Source organism: Vicugna pacos, chromosome 9, assembly GCF_048564905.1.
Source record: "Vicugna pacos chromosome 9, VicPac4, whole genome shotgun sequence".
Taxonomy (NCBI): domain Eukaryota; kingdom Metazoa; phylum Chordata; class Mammalia; order Artiodactyla; family Camelidae; genus Vicugna; species Vicugna pacos.
This window is the reverse complement of record NC_132995.1, coordinates 55,395,461-55,418,175: the sequence shown is the minus strand read 5'-3', so window position 1 is coordinate 55,418,175 and position 22,715 is coordinate 55,395,461. Positions and strand designations below refer to the sequence as shown.

The 22,715-nt window shown below is 37.4% G+C and overlaps 1 protein-coding gene across 4 annotated transcripts in view; it reads right to left on the bottom strand.

Annotated features, from left to right (window-relative positions):
- WARS2 (tryptophanyl tRNA synthetase 2, mitochondrial) overlaps positions 1–22,715 on the bottom strand; it is an 86,326-nt gene that overhangs the window by 42,232 nt on the left and 21,379 nt on the right. For 2 of the 4 annotated variants that reach the window (XM_006216139.4, XM_072967899.1), the window contains exon 2: positions 5,352–5,609. The exons of 1 other annotated variant lie outside the window; for it this stretch is intronic. In XM_006216139.4, coding sequence (XP_006216201.1) covers positions 5,352–5,609 — 258 coding nt within the window. Of the gene's footprint in view, positions 1–5,351; positions 5,610–9,634; positions 9,723–22,715 lie in introns of those variants that run through there. One more of the 4 variants, XM_072967898.1, reaches the window with a different exon arrangement.

Below are 22,715 nucleotides of genomic sequence, written 5' to 3'. Positions count from 1 at the left end.
TTCAGAGGAGAGGCTCTGTAAAATTTCCCACATATGGCAAACATATTTTAGGGAAGACCCATGACTAGAGGCCAGTGGGAAAGAAAGAAAAAGAAAATAATGAGAAAAATCTTCAATAAGGCTAAATTGTTCCAGTCAGACTGCTGAGAAAGAATGTAAAGGACTAGAGACAAAAATTATTGGTAAAAATCAGCATTATAACATAGCTAGCTAAATTCTTTCCCTATTTCAGATGATTACTAGAACTTACTCCAATGTACAACAATGGCACTTGGGGAACGAGGCTTTATATTTATCTCTAACTACTGTGCTTGACACAATGGACAGACATGAAAAGAGTACTTATATAATATTAAAAAAATTTTTTTCCTCTATTTCACAATTTCAAAAATCCTTTTTTTCTCCATCCCCCCCCCGTTTTTATTGAGGTACAGCCAGTTTACAATGTTGTGTCAATTTCTGGTGTACAGCACAATTCTTAAAAATTCTTAATTTTACTTGTGAAAAATTGTGTATGGGGAGATGCAAGCATGACTCATTTTAACTAGCATTGGCTCCCAACACTTTAACTATAATTGTTTTCTAAATTCCAATCATATTTAATGATCAACTAAATGACTAAATGCACTACAAAATTCCCAATATTAAGGAACTAACAAAAAACCTTGTTAAAATTTCACAACCAATCACTAAGGTTATGTTTCATAAGAATTGCTTTATCACATTTTCTCAAAATAAAACCAGAAGAAAATACTCCAACTTCTGCTTTGAAGAATTGTTGGCAAAAGTGAATCAGATTGTTTGAACACAAAATAACCTGTGATAAAAAGCAGTGGAGTGGAAGAAACACTGACCTCATGTTCTCAAGGGCCTCATGCTTGAAGGGCTTTCCAGAAACTCAGCTTAGATTTTTACCCTGAGGGTAGGAGAGAGGTGCTGATGTGTTTCAAGTAGAAAGATGACCAGGGCTACAATGTAGGGAAGGGACTGTCTATCTGTGAGACTCAGGTCAGGGTGAAAGGGAATTTAATCGTCCAGGACCCTGAGGTCAGCTCTGGCTCTGCACTGCCCGTCTACCATCAGCTCCAGAGTCAAAGGCATGGTGGGAGACAGAAAAAGGTTCTTGCCCTGTGAGTACAGAGCTTCTTCAACTCATGATGGGGCATCCTGATATACTCATCGTTAAGTTGAAAATTTTCTAAGTCGAAAATGCATTTAACATACCAATCTACCAAACAACATAGCTTAGTCTAGCCTACCTTAAACGTGCTCAGAACACTTCCTTTAGCCTACAGGTGGGCAAAATCATCTAACACAAAGCCTTTATTATAATAAAGTGTTAAATATCTCGTGTAATTTATTGAATACTATACTGAAGGTGAAAGGCATCACAAAAGAGTACCATACTGCATATTGCCAGCTTGAAAAAAAGATAAAAATCGTAGGTCAAACCATTGTAAATCAGAAATTGTCTGTATACCTTCCAAAAGTGGTGCCTTAGGAAGAAAAAGAGAGTCCTAGATTTGCCCCCTGAAAGCTGCATGATCTCAGGTAGCTAATTAAGAAGATATATTTGTTATAAAAATAGATAAAAAACAAATTTCTTCTGTATAGCACAGGGAACTATATTCAACATCTTATAATAACCTTTAATGAAAAAGAATATGAAAATGAACATATATGGATGACTGGGACATTATGCTGTATACCAGAAATTGATACACTGTAACTGACTATACTTCAATTTAAAAAAAAGATATATTTGTTTAGTCTCTACTGAGTACGATGCACCTCTCAGAGATGGTTTTAAGTATATTTTCTAATTTACTTAATCTTTTCGTACCTTAATTTATTCATCTTGAAGAAACAGTAATGCTTAACTCATACGTCATTTTGGAGATTAAAAGAGAGGTCACATATATGAAAAGGCTGGTACATTGCACATTTAGAGATGTTATATTTTCTTTTCAATCCCCATCTCCTGGAGACTCCATAGGTTGATAAAGCAGTTATTAATTGATTTTTGTATTGCAAGACATAAAATACCAACACCATGATGATTCTTTTGCCTACTAGAACACTGCAAATATGGGGCCAGGTGTTCAAAATAATAATTGTTTCAGGGAGACAATTAGGTTATTTAATTATACTTCTACTTGAAAATGATTCTAACAAGCAAAAGCCAATACATGCCTTCACAGTTTCAAGATAAGCACAGAGAAGAACTTCCTGCCAGCCTCCATGAACAGCTTGAGGCTTTATGGCCATTCTGATGTCCAGGCACTTCTTCCCAGGCACTCCACAGGTGCTATGCAAACATAGTTTCTATTCAAACTATTACAAATGATGATGAGCAATTATGTGGGATAGCAGGTTATGGCCATTAAACATCAGCTGACACAGATGAGTGCAAAGAGAAAGCAACAAAAACTTAAGGTTTATTTTTATGTTCAAAAGAGCTAATTTCATAGCAAATAAAAGAAAACCCAATTAACACATCAAAAGCATGAAAAGAGTGGGAGCAGAGAAACCAAAGTTTTAATTTTTTTTAAGTGCAGAAGGATTAACTTTACAGGAAACAAAATTTAATCAACAAATCAAAAGGTATGGAAAAAAAAGAGACTTAAGATCCATAATCAACTGTGATATGTAGACCTTGGTTAGATCACTATCATTCAACCAAGCCAATATCAAAGATATTTTGGGAGAATCAGCACAATTTGACCATGATACGATAACAATATTATTATAATTCCATGTTATCATATAACTAATATATAAATAACTTGATAATATGGAATTATCATTAACTTTGTTAGGTGTGATGACAGTATTGTGGTTATGTAAGAAAACTTCCTTAGTTTATAGAGAGGCATGCTGAAATATTTTGGGCATAAAATGTCATGATGTGTGGTATCTGCTTTCAAATACTTCAGCAACAACAACAAAAATTGATGAGACAATGGAGATACAGTATACTCCTCACTCTAACTCTTCTGTGTATATTTAAGTTTCTTTATTAAATATTTTAAAAGGAAAGAAAACCTGATAAAATATCTAGCTCATCTACTGAGTTGTGATAAGGCTGGTGGCCCAAGTTAAAGAAGGAAATGGCCTCAGCCAAGCATGTCTTGAGGACAGAAGGACCCCTGAGGAAGTCTCTCATACTGTCTTTGTGGGACAAATTGTGCAATGTGGGCTGATGAGTACTTTCCTCAAATTTTACCAGCAAAGGATTGAAATTGCCCTAAGGGAGTTTAAGTCAGGGATGGAAGGAGGGGGATTGGTAGTTTAGAGGCCACTGAGGAAACAGGCAACCCCAGTTGCCTCCACTCTCTGATCTAGATCCACAACCACTTTGGGAACCAGTGAGCTCATTATGTAACACAGAAAAACCAAAAGGAAGGTAAATTTCATTATTGCTCATTTATAAGAGATTTCTTACAAAGGCGCCCATACTGTGGGTTCCTCTTTCAATTGTTATTTTGAACAACAACGTACCATGTGGAAGAAGATACCTCAATTTTTGCAAATTTTAGATGTTTATGGAGGTTACTGCCAAAAATCCTTTACAATGGAGAAAATTTTTATAACATGGTGATAATTCTAGGGGTATAGCTCAAAGTGTAAGTATTGGATATGGTTGTGAATAAGCCTTGAATTTTAAAGGTCACTTAAAAAGGAATCTGACAAGTGGTTACTTGGTGGAGATTAGACATTTTCACATATTAAGAAGTATGGAAATAGGTACTGAGAATACAATTTAAAAAAGAATCACATAAGGATCAAAAGAGAGCTTATATCAAAAACAGTAAGATGGAATGAAGGTGGTAGGCTTTGGAAAATGCATTAGGTGACTCAAAAACTGGCTCTAATGATGACCAGCATTATAATATCAGGGATGGATGTGAAGAGTTTGAATACACATTGTTTCATGAAATATGAGACACACATTCCTTTCAGAGAGAAGGTAGGAGTGCTTCTGAGGTAGGAAAACCAAGAGGGTGAGAGATCTAGGGACTAGTTTGAAGACAGTAAGGCCTATGAGATAAGGACCTGAAGGGTAGGGATGGTGCACAACAAATGTCTCCAAGTATTTGAAGAGCGGTCATGTAGAAGACAGAGTTGGCTTACTATGAATTTTAGAGAGAAGTTAAATGAGTGGATTGAAGTTACAGCGAGGCAGGTGTTTGCTCAGTATAAGCAAGTACTTTATAACAATTAGATCTGTCCAAGATGAATTTGAAAAGTCATATGTATTAAAAAAAAAAGTCATATGCAGGGAAAGACTTCCTGACCAACTGAAAGGAAGGAAATTGAGATAAATTGCCTTTATGGTCATTTTAATGATTAGATTCTATTATTTTATCAAATTATCTCTAAGCTGGCAACAACTTTAAGTTGATAAATGCATTTATGTTTTGAAGAAAGTCTTTTCATTTATGACATATTTTAAAAATAGTTGTTCTGTGTGAATTACATTAAGTTCTATGGGTAATTAGATATACACAAAATAATGATTGTCAGAAGTTTATGATCAAGGAAGGAGTTATATACATGTATAACATGTACCACACATCTATACACATTAACATGTGCCATAACATGTACTGCATATCATTCCGTGGCTGGGACTTAGACACAAGGTTAAAGTAGACATGTAATGAGGGCATGATCCAGTTAAAATTTTCATCTTCTTTCCTAGGGAGTCTCTTAAGTGCCCTGTCTCTGGTCCAGGCTCTCTGCCTGTCCAAGAGTAAACTGATTCATCCATAGTAAAGATATGAGTCAAATATTCTGGCTTTGTTCTGAAGCCTTTCTTGGCTTGGACTCAAGACACTGGACATTGTCTTCCAATTTCCTAGCTAGTTCTTTCAAATCTTCTCAAAAGCTATTATACAAAGAATGAACAATGGGAATTATCCAATAGACCTTCCAAAAGCAATACCCAACAAAGCAACATTGAAGTTACACAAAACCATAGGTCGTTAAATTCTATCCCTGATCACCAGGAGACTAGTCAACAGCATGAATTCATCAGTTTGAATGCAACCCAGCAGAGAAAAACAATTCCAGGATTAGAAGTACTAATGAGATACAACTTTTTGGTATATGAATCATTATAAATTTACCACATATAGTGGAGGAACAGTTGAAAAATACTATTGCATTATAATGATACTCGGTGATATGAATACAGGGAAAACATTAAAATGAAACATTCACATTTGATGAAATCACCCTTGAACGATTTTTTAAAAATCACAAACAGGAGCTATATAAACTATTCAAATTATTCCTCAAATAATCTGAAAATGGAAGTTTTCACAGTTCTAATCTGAGAAGCTGACCTGAGATTGTTGGAAAAGGATGCACTTCTCTGGGTTTATGCCGCAGGCAAGAAGAGCAGCAGTCATGTCCAAGATGCTCTGCCGGAGGAAGGCTGGGTCTTGGGGGACAGTGATGGAGTGTAGGTCAACGATGCTGTACAGCACAGAGCCATGCTCATCCTGTAATCTCACCCAGCTCTCAATAGCTCCCAGGTAATTGCCAAGGTGGGGAATTCCTGTAGGCTGAATGCCAGAGAATATTCTCTTCGTGGCATCTTTCTGGAACAAAGGAAAACAAACATAATGCTTTTGAAGCAGAATCCATGAATCCTATGCCAGTGTTACCATAGCTATGATTGTTGTCTTATTTTTTTTAACTCCTATCTGACAATCTTCATCCTTATGCATTTATATTGTTCCTACTCTATGCAAAGCACTATGTTAGGTGCTATGAGGAGACAGAAAATGATATTAAAAAAAATTCTTTTTGCACTCGAAAGCTTACAAATACAAAGGCACATAAGAAAATGTCTGTATCTCCAAGAAGATGCAATCTAATTGGAGACAGAGGATATGCTTACAAAAATGTTAAGTTACAGTACAATGTGACAATATGATTGTGACCAGTTTGGAAAGATAAATAGTGGGGTAAAGACAGAAGTTCCCAAGAGGAAAAGATGACTATGGTTCTGGTGGTCAGTTACAAAGACTTCAGACACAGAATCAAATTTCACTGGAGATTAAAGGGGCCCAAGGGTTTCTCACATAATTCCATTCATTTTGTAGTTAAGGAAATAAAGGCTATAGCATTAGGGCTAAAGACTACTGTTAATTCAGTTTCCTTTAAAAATAATTGCTAATATTATAATTTAGTGTGCAGGATCTTGGGCTAAAAATTAGGAAACCTATACTCTATTTCTAATATTACTTCTTGATAAAGTTATTTAATTTTTCATGCTTCAGTTTTCTTATACTTTTGATAAAAATCATACTTAGTTTTTTTTAAATTTCTTTAAAAGACATTTTAAATTCTGCATAATTTTTTAAAGTATAAAATCATTTTTGTCATGGTCATGTTTTCCCACTGGTTTACACTTTCTATTATTAAAGTTGTAATAGGAAATGGGAAGAAAAAATATGCCTCTGTATTTGTAAGCCTTTGAGTTCAAAAAAGAATTTTTTTAATATTTTCTGTCCCTAATATAGGGTGAAAAATGCTACTTTTCCTTTGAATGATTTTGCATTCTATAGTGAAAAGCCAAAAATGAATATCTATCAGTAACTGCGCTCTAAATAAAAGCTTCTGAAAAAATTAAATGAATCATTATCATTTTTAACAGCAACAATAAAAATATTACTAGTAACAGCCATAATTTATTGCACAACTACAATGTTGTAGGCATTTATGCTCAGTGTTTTATTTATTTTTTTAACATTTTTTATTGATTTATAATCATTTTACAATGTGTCAAATTCCAGTGTTCAGCACAATTTTTCAGTCATTCATGGACATATACACACTCATTGTCACATTTTTTCCTCTGTGATTTATCATAACATTTTGTGTATATTTCCCTGTGCTATACAGTGTAATCTTGTTTATCTATTCTACAATTTTGAAATCCCAGTCTATCCCTTCCCACCCTCTACCCCCCTGGTAACCACAAGTCTGTATTCTCTGTCCATGAGTCTTTAGATTCCACATATGAGTGATCTCATATGGTATTTTTCTTTCTCTTTCTGGCTTACTTCACTTAGAATGACATTCTCTAGGAGCATCCATGTTGCTGCAAATGGCGTTATGTTGTCAGTTTTTATGGCTGAGTAGTATTCCATTGTATAAATATACCACCTCTTCTTTATCCAGTCACCTATTGATGGACATTTAGGCTGTTTCCATGTTTTGGCTATTGTAAATAGTGCTGCTATGAACATTGGAGTGCAGGTGTCATCCTGAAGTAGACTTCCTTCTGGATATAAGCCCAGGAGTGGGATTCCTGGGTCATATGGTAAGTCTATTCCTAGTCTTTTGAGGAATCTCCACACTGTTTTCCATAGTGGCTGCACCAAACTGCATTCCCACCAGCAGTGTAGGAGGGTTCCCCTTTCTCCACAGCCTCTCCAGCATTTGTCATTTTTGGATTTTTGAATGACGGCCATTCTGACTGGTGTGAGGTGATACCTCATTGTAGTTTTGATTTGCATTTCTCTGATAATTAGTGATATTGAGCATTTTTTCATGTGCTTTTTGATCATTTGTATGTCTTCCTTGGAGAATTGCTTGTTTAGGTCTTCTGCCCATTTTTGGATTGGGTTGTTTATTTTTTTCTTATTGAGTCGTATGAGCTGCTTATATATTTTGGAGATCGAGCCTTTGTCGGTTTCACTTGCAAAAATTTTCTCCCATTCCATAGGTTTTCTTCTTGTTTTATTTCTGGTTTCCTTTGCTCTGCAGGTGCTTGTAAGTTTCATTAGTATGCTCAGTGTTTTATACATATTAATGTATTTAATCCTCATAATACTCAGTGTGGTAGGCATGTGATTACCTCCATTTGCAGATGCGAGAACTGAGGCTCACAGATTTAATAGATTGCCCTGGGTCACACAACTAGTATGTAGAATTGAAACTTCAAGCCAGGTATCACTGACTTCAAAGCTCATGCACACTCCTTCCACTAGCTACCGTGTTTTGACTGGCTACCATCTATTAAAACTTCAGTGTACTATCCTGCTACTTTTCTATAAGTCTGAAAATTTGCAAAAAAAAAAAAGAAAAAAAATTCTTTTACATGTATACTTGTGTATTAAATGCCAAGTTTCTGTACTGTATATAGCTAGGAGTAGAATTGCTGGGTCATAAGGTATGCATATGTGTCTCTAATTGTACTACAGTGTGCTAAATTATTCCTAAGTATGTAGCAATTCACAATTTATACCACAAATTCTTGTTGTTTTACATCCTCACCAACACTTTGCCAGTAGTTTTATTTTTAGTTAACTGGTGATAGAAGGTAGAACTGCCTTATGGTTTAGTTGCATCTCTTTGATTACTTATTAGAGAAGTTGAGAACTCTTATGGTTATTAGCTATTTTTATTTCTTCAACTGTGGAGAGCCTATTCAAGTTACTTTGCCTGCTTTTCTCAGATTGGATTGTCTTTTTATTGATTTAAGAATTTTTGTATATTCTGGATCCTAATATTTTTGTCAATTACGTGTGTGGCCAATGTGTTCTCTCATTGTGTGGCTATTTGCCTTTATGTTATCTTTTGATGAAGAGATGTTCTTAATTTTACCAAATATATAATTTTTGACTACAGATTTTGCCATCGAAGACATCTTTCAATACCCTGAGTTCATGTATACATGTACATAAATATAAAGCATATGTATGTGCATGCTTTAAAGTTTTAGTTTTTACATTTGTCTGTGTCCTTTTTTGCATATGGTGTGAGGTAGGCATCCACTTTATTTTTCTCTCCCCTTTTTTCCCCTTATATAGCTACATAATTGCTCCAAAACCATTTATTGAAAAGACTGTCTTTCCCCACTGCTCTGGAATGCCACTTCAGCATAAGTCAAGTATCTCTACACGTCTGGGTCTTTTTATTGCCTCATTGGTTCACTGGTCTATTTGTCTATGTCTGGACCAGTATCAAGTGCAGCTGCCTTCTTATTAAGTCCTGGGACCTGGTAGAGCAAGTCTTTCTACCTTCTTCTTCTTCTTCAAGAGTATCTAACCCATCCTTGGTACTTTACACTTTTCATTCTGTTTTACAGTCATCTTTTTAAGTTGCAAGAGGAAAAAAAAAACTTGTTTGGGGTTTGTGACTGGGATTATACTGAGTCCATAGATTGCTTTGGGGAAAACCAACATGTTTATAATATTGGGTCCTCCAATCTAGAAAACCACATACCAATGAGGATTTAATGTAAAACATGATGACTATAGTTGATAACACTGTATTGTATAATTGAAAATTGCTGAGAGTAGAACTCAAATGCTCATAGATATCTGATACACAAAAAGATAAACACATGAAGTGTTGGTTGTGTTAATAATTAAGTAGGTGGGAGGAGGACCTTTTCACAGTGTATATCAAATCATCATGGTCTATGTACACTTTAAATATCTTCTAACTTTCTTTGTCAAGTATACATCAATAAAGCTAAAATTAAGAAAAGAATGACATTTTAAAGTCTTAACCTAATATTATATTTTATATATCTATATCTAACATTATATCTAACATTATCTCCTAAAAGCTAATCTACTTTAGGTATGTGACTGCCAAGGCTACTTACTTTGCCCTTCTCTTTCCCCAAGAATTTCAAATCCTACAAATACAGCCTATTTTCCCCATATTTGCTTGTTGTCCTCTCTGCTCCTGAGATGACAGCCATAAAATAGAATGCTACATCATAATTCCATGACCCAGAATTGTATTTGATCCAACCACTCAGGAGACCGAAAAGATTTGTGGCTCTGACAATATGAAAAATGTCCTCTAAGTAACTGAGAACAAATATAATCTTACCACTTAAAACCATACACACGTACACACGTACACACACAAGAGGCTTTCGAATGACTAACTCCCCAAATCACAATTTAGAGACACTATTTTAAAAACGGTTTGTAATTGAGAACTGAGGCAGGGAGTTGGGGGTGGAGAGGGTAGAGAGAGGGAGAGAGAAAAGTTAGCATAGAATAAGTACATATCAATGAGGCTTCCTCTAGGACCTTAGGACCTAAACCAGCCCTGGGTTCCTGATATAGGAATAAGCAAAGGAGCTTTCACTGAGGTTTAAAAAAAAAATGATTAATGGGCTTTAGGGCCTGATTGATGAAGAGAGAAAGCAAAGCAGAAAAACAAGCTCTGAACTTAATAAATAGAAGAGAGGAAAAAAAAAATCCAGAAATGCTTGACCTAGGATGAAAGGGAACTGTTTATGGTCATGTAAAGGATTATAAGGACTAGAATATGAATATTTCCACATAAATTCCGCCATGTTCAAACTAAGGAATTATTCCCCAGGAGAAATGGAGAAATGAATTCTTGAGAAAACTAGAAGAGGAAAGCACTAGAGGACAGACTGTGGGAAAAAAGAATTGTGACCAGTGGGAATGAACTAGACATGATCTAATACGTCTTTTTCATTCTCTAGTTTCTGTGATTCTATACATCCAGGCAGAGGGAATGATGTTATCAAGAAATAAGAGCAACAAGAAATGTTTTGTTCAATTTTCAAGGAGCTATTAAAAAAATACAGGCTCTAAATGAGAACTGGATTCCTGGTCTTAAAAATATACAGAGAGTGGCTTGCTCTTCTGTGGTGAGTTTATGTTCCCGTCTGTTCCCCTGCAAGAGTCAGCAGGCAGCCTGACGGCATGGCAGGGGAGATACGCCTGGTACCATGAAATCATGGGGCTGGAATGTGGAGTTTGGGTGGTGGGAGGATGGGGGTTCTGTGTTCAAAAGCACTGGAGTTGGAAAAGAATGAAAATGAAAGGAGCATGGGCTTCCCAGTGGACAGGAGGCAAACCACAAAGAAAACAGCTTCAAGACCAGCCCACAGGCATTCACTCATGGGGAAGTCTGGAGCGTCAACCTTCAATCCCATCGCAGTGCACAGAGGCTAAAAAAGGAGCATTTTATGAAGTAGGTCTTCATTTTTATTTCAGGTGTACTTCTTTAACAAATGCCACTTCCAATCAATACATGAATTGGCTTGTTTGTAACAGAATCAGCATTACCAATGGGCAGTATCAGCCCTGGGATTTGATATATTCCAGAGGAGACGGTAGGTGTTGGAATCAAAGGGAGAACAAACTTACCAATCTGAAAAACGTAGCTAAAAGCATTCCTGACGTAAGGTACTGAGCCTATCCAAAATTCATAATCACAGTAATTTCAATTACTGCACCCAAAAAACACTGAAAAATCCCAAGTGGCTAATTACGGTAAAAGATAAGTTTTGTGATTAACCAAAGGAAGCTTCTGATTTTAATCTCAAGCGAATAAAATACATCAAAAGAAGGCTGTCTTTGAAACACTTTCAGCTTTGGTACAGTGATGGGAACCAAAGACACCAACTAAAGATTTCAAGATTCTTTTTACTAAGTCCTTCCTGTGTCCAGCTATAACATCCACTGTGCATTCATCACACCTGTTTTAGCTGTAGTCAACGGTGAACCAAAAACTTGGCTGAACAACCACTATGTCTAATTGGTTCAATGAAAGGCATGTTATCACAGATTGTGATAAAAAAGTAATCGACAACATTATCAACTAATTGGGTTGAAAATCTCTTTCTGCATGTCTAATTTATTCTTCTAATTGTATATAAATAAAAATTTCAACTTAAGACTCTCATTGCTTAGCTCTCTGTGTTTCTCAATTCTATCACGTATGTCACCCTACCATTTCAACCCTAGTCACCTCACATATATCTTCAACATTTTCTTGAAAATGTCTCTACCACCCATTAGTGATTTAAGAACTGAAACGTAGGAGACCCGGCATAGAAAAACAGCACTTTGGCCCTAGCTGGGAGGATCCAGGTGCTTCTCTGAAGCTTTCTTTGGCCACAGCTCAGCATTGTTCTGCCACAGTCAGCTCCTTCTTCCAGAAAGAACAGAGAGTCCTGGGTCGGTGAGAAAATGCTGACTCAGCACCAAGAAAAAAAACCCGGTAGAAATGAAAAAAAAAAAAAAAAAAACTAAGTAGAAATGAAACCAGATGCTTAGACCTGGGAATCCATAGAGTGAATATTAATTCAATGTAAGAGAAGACAGGTCTTATGTCACCCTCAAACAAGAAGTAATATGTAGGCCAACAATTAAAACTGCAAGAAAAAAATCATTTTTTAAAAAGAAGAAAAGAGAAAGGTGTGACTAACCCATCAGACTGTGAGTTCCATAAGGGCACTTAATATGTATTGCTAGGCCAGGGAAATAGTTTAAAAATAATAAACTAAATTTTTAAAAAAAAAGTTTTCTACACTTATTTAAGCCACCACCACATTTTAAGAGCCATGCATGTCTTTTCCCTCCGTGTACTGTGCTGTCCTTCCACCATGTGACTGAATGTTTCTGCAGATGTATTTTCCTTCTGAGGCTGAACTTTAGCTATCTGAAACATTCCTGGGCACTTGCATGTACCTCATCTCATGTGATGGAGGCAGGAATTATTGGCCTTGCTTTCCAGAGAAGGACACTGTGAGGTTCAGTAACCTGCACAAGATGACAGGCAGGTGGTCAGATCTGGATAGCAGTCTCACCACTGGACTCTGAGTTCTGTCTCCTTCCTTCACACTGGGCTGCATCAGGTCTCCCCTCCACACACACGCTACTCAAAAGGGGAAGGTGTGCCACAGAGATGTTTCCTGAAAGGCTAAGGCACACAGCTGGTGGTGCAGCTGGGACCAGAATCCAGACCTCCACAGCTCCGCCCACCAAACCATGACACTTTTGTGTGTTTATCACTTTTTTTTCTTCTTCTTTAATACCTCAACATCTCTTTGGGTTTGTTTTCTTCAGGTCTTTCTTTTCTGTCTTCTTGCTTACATATCCAACAGTACCTCAGTGAATATCTCACCAACAGACAGAGGTGATAAAATATAAAATCTGGGGACTGTGGCTCCCAGGAAAGATTGCACTGTCACCTCGGGGCAGCTAAGCTATGTTTAAATGCAAGGGTTATATGTAGGTACAGAATAAACTGGCAAGTCCTTTTAGTTTTTATTGGAAAAGTGACTAAAACTAGATTAATATATTATCTAAACACAACGTCAGTAATTATAACATATACGTAGTGAGAAATACTTTTAGTTTCTAATGTAATACTGCTTGCTAAACTAAATCAGCCAAGAGCAAATTCTTGACATAAATATCTTAACCACCATTACATAATTTATTTTTATATTGAATGGAATAGTAAATACAGGCAAGAGCTCAAGAAGTACTAAAAATTTTAAAGTATAAACAATGATCTGAAATGCTTAAGAAAATGTTAGTTTTTCCTCATAAGAAAATTTGAACATTGATCTTAAAGTGTTAGATCATACTGGGAAGATAGGATTTCATCATGCCCTTTTGTGGCCAAATAAAGGCTCATCCTACCCATGATCACCAATCACACAGCCACATCAATGCCCGCCTGATGGCCCACCCTTGGGTGATTGTCTGAGAACAGCTGTCCTTTCACAGCAGCTGAGAGATTTGACTCTTCACACCTAGTCCCTCTGGCTGTTACTAAATGTGTGAGAAGTAGATTAGACTGGTATTTAAACTTCTCTTTTTTAGTTATGTGCCCTTTTTCCAATGTAATATTCTTACCAGACAAGCCTAATACAGAAAAGAGTCCAAGAAAAGCTTGGTGTAGGGGTAACGGCGGAGGTGGGGAGGAATCCCCAGGAGGTGGCCCCCTGCGAGCTTCCTAGAGCAGAGCTTTGCAAACAACTTGATTCAGTACCTTTTCAAAATATTAATATTTTGTTGAAAAAAAATGTTCTTTTTCAGAGTAGTGGGAAATACACAGAAGAAAGTTCTCAAAAAAAAAAAAAAGCCTGGGATAAAAATGCAAATACCACACATAGAGACTTAGCTCTAAGCATAACTCTTCTCGTTTCTCACTCAAATTTTATGTGACACTCAATTCCCTTCCCAGTGGTCCTCCATCATCCTCCATGAGGAGCTGACCTTGTTATTTGCCTTTTTTCATACAACTCATCCCCTCAGCACTCAGACTGTTCCCTCATCCTGGACGTTCCTCAGCCCCTTCCCTGCCTGGAGAACTCCCCATGGCCTTCAAGGTCTTCAAGCCCTAACAATCTCTCCCTGATTCTAAAGCTCTTAAACATACCTTCTCCCTACCAAACACACACCCATGTACACACACACACGTACACACACACATACACACAGTCTCTCTCTCCAAGCAGAACAGATCCCTCTTTCATCAGTTCATTATTGCACATATCACGTTGGTTACTTGGTAAATATTTTCTTATTTGCTTAGTAAATATTTTCTCACCCAGAATACGAGCTCTCCAGGGCAGGGGCTGTCTTTTTCATCTTTATATCCCCAGTATATGGCACTGTCAGGTACATTGTGAGCATCTAATAAATGTTGGTGGAACAAATGACAAACCTCCCACCCCAACCCCACGTTCTCTGGCTCCATGTAAAGGGCAAAATAACTATACAAAATGAATCAAATGTTCCAGTTATAGGGAGTTCCTAAATAAGTTATGGCCTAAGAGTTCATTTGAAAATTGGTTTTCTGAAACTCAGAAACTCAGTTCTTTAGATGGCAGTGAAGCTCCTGGAAGGCAGCCCACCGAAGCCTCACTGAACCCACAGTATTTCTGAAGAATGGTTCTAACAGCACCATTTCAGCTGCACCTAAACCCCATTCATAAAATTGTTTCTGTGGGAAAGTGAAGTCCAAGTTACATTCGGGGACACTAGAAAACCACCTACCCAGTGGTGGCTCTGATTTTCAAGCAGAAAGGGCTTACAGGGAGCAATCTGGTAAGAAGGGCAGGTTGTATTTGCACATAGACTTTGAAAATTAGATTTATGATTACTTGGAGGCGGGGCAACACATGGAAGCTCCCTCTTGCAACACTAGCTTTCCTAACACTGATATTGTGAGTATGAGGACTGTCCTGGGGGCAGTCGCCTTGGCCACTACTATGGGAAGAAAGAGCAGAGAAGGAAGGAGGAAGGAAGGCGGAAGCAGAGGTTCTTACAGGGTGTCCCTCCACCAGCAACATCACCGTAACAGGACCTCGTTAGGAATGCAGATTCCTGGGCCCCAACTCAGAACTACTGACTCAGAAATTCTAAAGGAAGGCTTTACCCCAGGAGAAGAAATGAGAAGATTTATGTAATCCATGCTCCAACAAGCCTTCCAGGTGATTCTGATGCCTGCTCAAGTTTGACAGGGGTTTTGGGGGCACCAACACTTATTCTTTAAATTCACTTCAACCACACATAATGAGGTACAGATGAAAACACCATGAATAAAAGATAGAAGATACCTTCTAAGCCAACAGTTCTCAATCTTGGCTGCACAGTGATTATCTGGGAGTTTGGGTCCCATTCTCAGAGATTCTGATTTAATCAGTTTCGGGTTTGGTGTGAGCATCAGGATTTCTTAAAGTCTCCCCAGGTGATTCTAACGTGTGGTCACGATTGAAAAACCACTGTTCCAAGCCAACTACTACATAATTATTCTCCAAAACTGCCAACCGGGTCAGAAACATGGAAATACGCATATACACACACGAACACACAAATAGACTGTAAAAATATGAAAGGTTCACTTGCTTATAATTTACATTTCAAGGTAATAAAATCCCTGAACATTTATTTATACATGGTCAGAGGCCCCTCTGGCTTTAGGCAGTTCTAATATGACAAGAAGGTCAGCAGATTAAGAAGGTAAAGAGATTATGAAGGTGTGGTTAGAGCCTCTACATTGGTGAGAAAAGACACCTGGGACAAGTAAGCACACCATCTTCCAAGTTAGTAAACTTACTTGGCAATGCCCGGTTCCATAAATCCTTAAGGCTCAGAGATTCAGGAAGCACACGTATCCCAGACTTTGCCAAGAAAATAATCCCACTAAGAAGGTTTTGACATAAGAATTGCAATAGGAAGGAAACAAAATTATCTTTGCATAGAATGTTCTTTTCTACCCATTTTCCTGGGTGGCAAACTCTCCAGCACCCTCCAATCCCTATCAGAGAGTCTGAATTCAACACTCAAGCAGCCGTAGGCAGGTCTCATGGTCAGCTGGGTTGGCTGACTAAGACCCGGACTAACGACAGGTGGCCTTGGCTAATTGAGGCCAAGATGCCAGAAATTCTTCTGCATGACATATGAAGTAACTCCATGACTACAAGTGTTCTGAACCTTTGAGAGTGATAAAGTGTGAATTTTTTTACAAGGTACTAACAATGCTAACAGAGAAAAAAAAATTCTAAAGTTATTTTCCTGGAATACAGATAGTTCACTCAAAATAAAGAATTTCTTTGGCTGTCCTAACCACAACTAGGAGGAAGAAGTCTCATTTTCCAGTGACCCAAGGCTCCCTTTCTCATCATCTGACCTGTAAACAGATATAATCCCCAGGGCTGTGGTTGTTTCAACAATATTTGATCAGAACCTTCTCATCAGCTCATACTGTTAAGTCAACTTTAGAATAAATTAGAAAATTCACAAAGTCAAGCAGTCAAATATGACTAGGATAACTTGTCTGGTTATTGACCATGGTTAAGAAGCAGGCTCTAGGGGTAGGTTGCCTGGGTTGAAGTCCTGGTTCTATTCCTTGTACAGCCTTGAGCATCTACAAAATGAAGATAATAATATACCAACCTCACAGGGTAGACGGGGTGGAGGGGTTGTGATGAGTTTACTAGTGTAAAGTGCTTAGTCCCTGGCATGGAGTAAGTTATCTGACCATTTATGGAGGTCAAAATTTTAAGTGTTTAAATATTTTGACCCAAACATCCAACATACAGAAATTGGTCCTACAGAAACATGAGAATGTAAGGATACAAGGCATTCCCCACATGATTATTTCATAACAAAAACAACTAAATGTCCATTAGTAGGGAAAATATTAATTAAATAGTGGTTTTATTATTATATGAAGGAATACTATGCAACAGCTAAGAAGAATGTTAAGTACTGAGCACACAGAGAAGAGGTGAAGAGGCCCAAATCTGGTGTCAGAACAACAACTCCAATGCCAGCTCTGCACACACTAGCTGTGTTTCCTTGTACAAGTCACAGAATCTCATCTATAAAATGGGAGTAATAATAATAACTAGTAATAATAATGAATGGGAATTCACAATGACTACCTTTTTGACACTTTTGTACTATTTAACTTTTTTTTTCAAGGGCATGAACATTTTCAGTGGCCAAATTTTTAAAATATGCCTAGTTTTTCTATATAGCCTGATTATACTAGTTGACATGTAATTACAAGAGTCTCATTCTAACAGGAACCTCAGTTATCATTATTTTCATTTTACATAATGGGAAATAAAGATGTGAATAAAGTCAAGTGACTTATTAAGCTCACATACTAAGTTATTTGTAAGCTGGAATGAGAATGAAACAATACAGGTTAACAGAACAGAAATGAGTTTTGGGAATCAGAGAGTGCTAGGTTCAAATTCCCTCTACATCTCTTGGTAGCTTGCACAAATTATTTAATCTCTCTGAACCTCAGTTTTATTATGCGAACAATGAGGTTAACAATAATAATGGCTAACATTTATTGAGTGCTCACTGTGTGCAAACTACTCTAGCAAGGGCTATGAATGCATTATCTCATTTAATCCTCACAAAAAGGTAGTACCATGAGGTAGGTAGTACCATCATCTCTGTTTTACAGATGAGGAGGCTGAGGTGCTGAGGGATTCGGTGAGTACTGCAAAGCTAGTAAATAGTGGAGTCGGTATTTGAACACAAGTAGATCAAATTCAGCTCTATACACTTCAGGGGGAGACTGAGATACAGCAAGGCGCTCAAGAAATTAATGGCTTTTACCCCTCTGATTCAATAAATGATGCTGCCTCCTGAAATGAATGACCTAAAATCTGCTTTAATTTTATGTCATGATGAACTTCTAGGGGGACGTGTGACCCTCTCTGTTGCACCGCTCACAGTAATGATAACTGCCCTATGTACGTCTTGTTTTCATTTAGAAGTGGTGGCCCGTACCAGGGCAGGTGACAGGGACAGTGGTTCTTATTCATCTGGGCAGCAGCTTCAGTGCTAATTCTAAACACAGGTGGTGAGAGAGACAGCCAACAGGAAGCGCGAAGGAATCACCGCTGACATGTGCAACTGGGAAGATTGATGGTTTCCCTCTCTCTTTTTCCCCAATGCGTCGGCCTGGGGGCAGAGACGCAGAAGCTGCTGTGCTGGGGACAGTAAAATACACAGCACCATGTCTACTTTGTTGCAATGCTGATTAATGAGACTGAAATGACACAGAAAACAGGCAGGGCTTTGGAAAGAGAATTCACAGGCCTTTCTTTCTTTAATGATTTCAACAAAAGCAGTTCCCATAAACTGCTGGGTTTGAACTGGAATGCCCCGTGGTTAGAGCAAGGCAGGGGTGTATTTGGAGGAATGTGTGGCGCAAAGGGTGAGAGTGTAAGGGGAGTCTGTAATGAAGTAAATTCACTTATGATCGGTGAGCACAAATCACAATGAATGAATTCCTCTCCTCTATCTGCTTAGCTAAAAAATGTCACAGAGTTCCAGGCAAGATAGTTATTTACCTAACAATATGAAGAGGACATGAGAATAAACTATCACAAAGACTTTTCACTCTGATGAAAGCACCCATTGAGTTTTTTAAAGCTCGAAGACAATATCATCAATTTTTCGCGTTTTACTGCAGCTACATATTGTATACAGTAAAACAGTATTGCCTTTTTGAGAAAAGACAAATTTGAACACCAAATATTATTTCTAGTACTTACTATTAACTATCTATGGGACATGGCCATTTGGACTTCCCACCAGCAGCTCTTCAAACTTAGTGACACATCCAAAATGGAATCTACTGACTTGTGACCTTCCAGTCAATTCTCCCCAAACCTACTGTTCTGTATTTTCAATCCTGGCTAATGACAGAACCATTCACTCAGTCTCCTAACCACAGGAGTCATCCCTGATTCCTTCATTTCCCTCACCGGATTCTGTGGGTTAAAATCCTGGCTCCTCCAATTACTAGATCTCTGGCAAGTATTTGTGCCTCAGTTGCTTCATCTGAAATCAAAATTTTAATAGTATTACTTCATTAGGATCATTGTAAGAATTAAATATATTAGTACATAAAAAGTGCTTAGAATAGTGCCTGACACATAGAAAGCACTCCCTAAATATCAGCTATGATTGATTTTAAATGTTCTCACCACCAAAAAATATATATATATATATAATTATATGAGGTGGTGGATGTATTAACTAATTCACTGTGGTAACCATTTCACAATATATACGGGTAACAAGTCACTATGTTGTACATCTTACACTTATAATATGTCAACTGTATCTTAAGTAAGATGGAAAAAAGTAGCTATGATTATTAACATGTAATTAATTGCTAAATCTTCAGGGATATTATCCAATAAAATTTCACTTCTCCCTCTCCATCAATATAGTCTAATCGCCAGTCATCTCACCTGTGCCGTTTCAATAGTTTCTGACTTTTTTATCTTCCATACCACCACCTGAACTGTCTTCTTAAAGTAATGAATCTCCACTGGTTCTTCCTTTCCTACAGTCAAGTCCAAGCCCCTCAGGTTTGTGTAGAAAATCCTTCATAATCTGACTTCACACACATACAGATTACTGAGACCTGGGAGGAGCAAGTTTCTCCATGAATGAGAAACAACTGAGAAGTCCTATAAGAAATTTCGGGTTAGTGTTTTATATTTAATATTTTATAACATGCCACTTTTCATTCTTCATCCTAGCACTAGGGCCAATATCATACTCAACTCAAACCGCAAGAGTAATCTTTAGTATGTTCTATGATTTAAAGCCCAACACACAAAAAATATTGGCATCTCAACTGACAGTACTCTGGGTCAGATTAAATTAACAGCATTGCCATTGCTGGGTGTAATGGGTTGACTGTGTCCCCCCAAAACTCCTGTCTACCTAGACCCTCAGACTGTGACTTTGACCTTCCTTGGAAACAGAGTCCTTGCAGTTGTAATCAGTGAGGATGAGCTCACGCTGGATCAGAGTGGGCTGTAAATCCAATGACTGGTGTCTCTACAAGGAGAGAAGACACACAGAGACACAGAGGGCAAAAGGCCGTGTGAAGATAGCGGCAGAGGCCAGAGAGGTGCAGCTACAAGTCAGCAAATGCCAAACTTTGCAAGGAGTTACAGAATCTAGAAAGAGTCAAGGAAGGAGTCTCCACTAGAGTCCCTGCAGAAGAGCATGGCCCGGCTGACACTTTGATTTCAGGCTCCTAGCCACCAGAAATGCAAGAGAGTAAATTCCTGCTGTTTTAAGCCATCTGGTTTGTGGCACTCAGTTACAGCAGCTTTAGGGGATACACTTGGCTAATGTTGTACGCTGATATGGTGAGCCTTCAGGACCTGTAATCTGCCAGGCAACTGAGCTTCTCCAGAGCTGTACAGGCCCATGCTGGGGCAAGGCTAAGTGGAATACAAGCATTCTGCACTGACTGTCACGACTGGCCGAACCATGACCACACATACATAGACAGTGGTGCTGAGGTGTGGGAAGCATTGCTGGGTAGATCACGTCCAATAAACAGCTAGCATCAACTGCAGGGATGTACCCATAGACCAAGTTGCTGTTCCTTTGTTCTGGGAAAATCAGAGTTCTGGGATCACATTTGCACTAATTCCATAAAATCACTGTACATAGTTGGCTTTGCTCCATTTATTCCTTCTGTTTAAGGAGTAGCTTTACAGTTTTCACTATGCTGTAATCACTCAGAAAAATGTAAATTTACACTTAGCAAATACGGCTTCCTTTGGTAAAAAAAATATTGACTGGGTACCATTTTTCTGATGAAATAGTATGACGTGCACTATTTGAACTGCCACGACCTAGTGTTCTCCTCTGAAAGTTCTTTTTTTTCCTTTGAAACCTTAAGAGATTATTTTTGGGCATAGTTATCCCAGCCCAAATGGTTCTGAGATATAGGTTTTCTTAGCTAATAAACAGTGAACTATTTCTTTTACTTTTATAAACTAAGAAAACATGCCTATAATTTTTCTTTGAGGGTCTTTAGAAAGAATTCTTATAATGGTTTGTAATAAACTTGGGGAAGAAAAGGGAAAAATTCACATTTGGAAACTAGTGTCAGCTGATCATTAATTTACTATCCCCCACCTTTTTTTTTTTTTTCCTGCAGGGGGAGGTAATTAGGTTTATTTATTTTTTTGATGGAGGCACTGGGGATTGAACCTAGGACCTAGTGCATGCTAAGCATGCACTCTGCCACTGAGCTATACCCTCCCCCTTACTATCCCTCTTTATATTTGAAAGGTTATTTGAGTAATCTCTGAAAGCGCTCGATGATAGCCCATAATGTTGGAGAACAAACAGTCCAAAACATTTTTGACATGCCACATTAATTTCCTGCACATCACATCTTTGGGCCTCTTACACAATTCTGAAAAAGCTGGTAATCTACATGTAGATGCAGAGACAGTGTTGTCAAAGAAGTGTCAGGACTGAGGACGTTTCAGGGTTTTCAATTCTTCACACTTGTCAACAAACCCTAGAATTTTGCACAATTGAGTACTTAGCTTTTCCTCTAAAATTTCCCCACCCTACATTCAATTTCCTATTCATGTTTAATGGAAACATCATAATTCTGATTTGCACTCACTCTGTGTGTGTGTGTGTGTTTGTGTGTGTGTGTAAAATGACTCTACATTCCTTAGGCAGTTGTCTCATTGTGCCTAATAAAATTCAAGAATATTTTTTTAATTAAGAAGGCCTGGCCTTTTCTAATTGTTTACACAAATTGATGACACTTTTTCATTTTGCTTTAAGTTGTATCATCATTTACTGCTGAATAAATGGAAAAAACATTTATCTCATTTATAAGGTAATGTGGCATCATAATTTTATTTCTCTAATTCCAGTTATTTCACTTGGTATTTGTGCATTTTTGTGCTAACCAAGTTGTGAATTTATAAACCAAAATAATTATTCTCTTTTAGATTTTAGTTTGATTTCCAACTTCAAAACCCTGCCTTTATTCACCAATGAATATTCATCATGTTCCTTTTGCAGTAACACTGTTTTTCAATAAACTTTCAACTCTAATTTTATTTTTATTTATTTTATGTGCTTACATGGGTGTATTCTATTTTTGTAAACATACCTTGAGTCAAAAATGATTAATTTTCCTCAACTTTACCACAAAATTAGCACTCACACTCAAATTGTAATGATTTTAAATGCACTTTAACTCGCTCCAATTGGAAATTTTTTATATTGTACATAATTCTCCTCTATGACTAAACATTAGTAGGGTAAAATAATTAGTGTAAATAATAGAATATTGCTCTTATATTCAACAATTTCAATCAGATGGTTTGAAAGTACATCTTGAAAGTAGAACATGATTTTTCATCCACTTAGATGACAAATTACTATACACTGACTAATTATTAATGATTAAATAAATGGTACCACAAGTGACACTACAAATTGCCTCAATTGATAAACTCTCAGACATTTTTCTGAAAAATAACACTGACTCTTTTTTATATTACAATCAAATAATCATAGTTACTGAGAAAGTAATTGCAAATGCTTGTGCCATAACCATCAAACAGTGAAGAG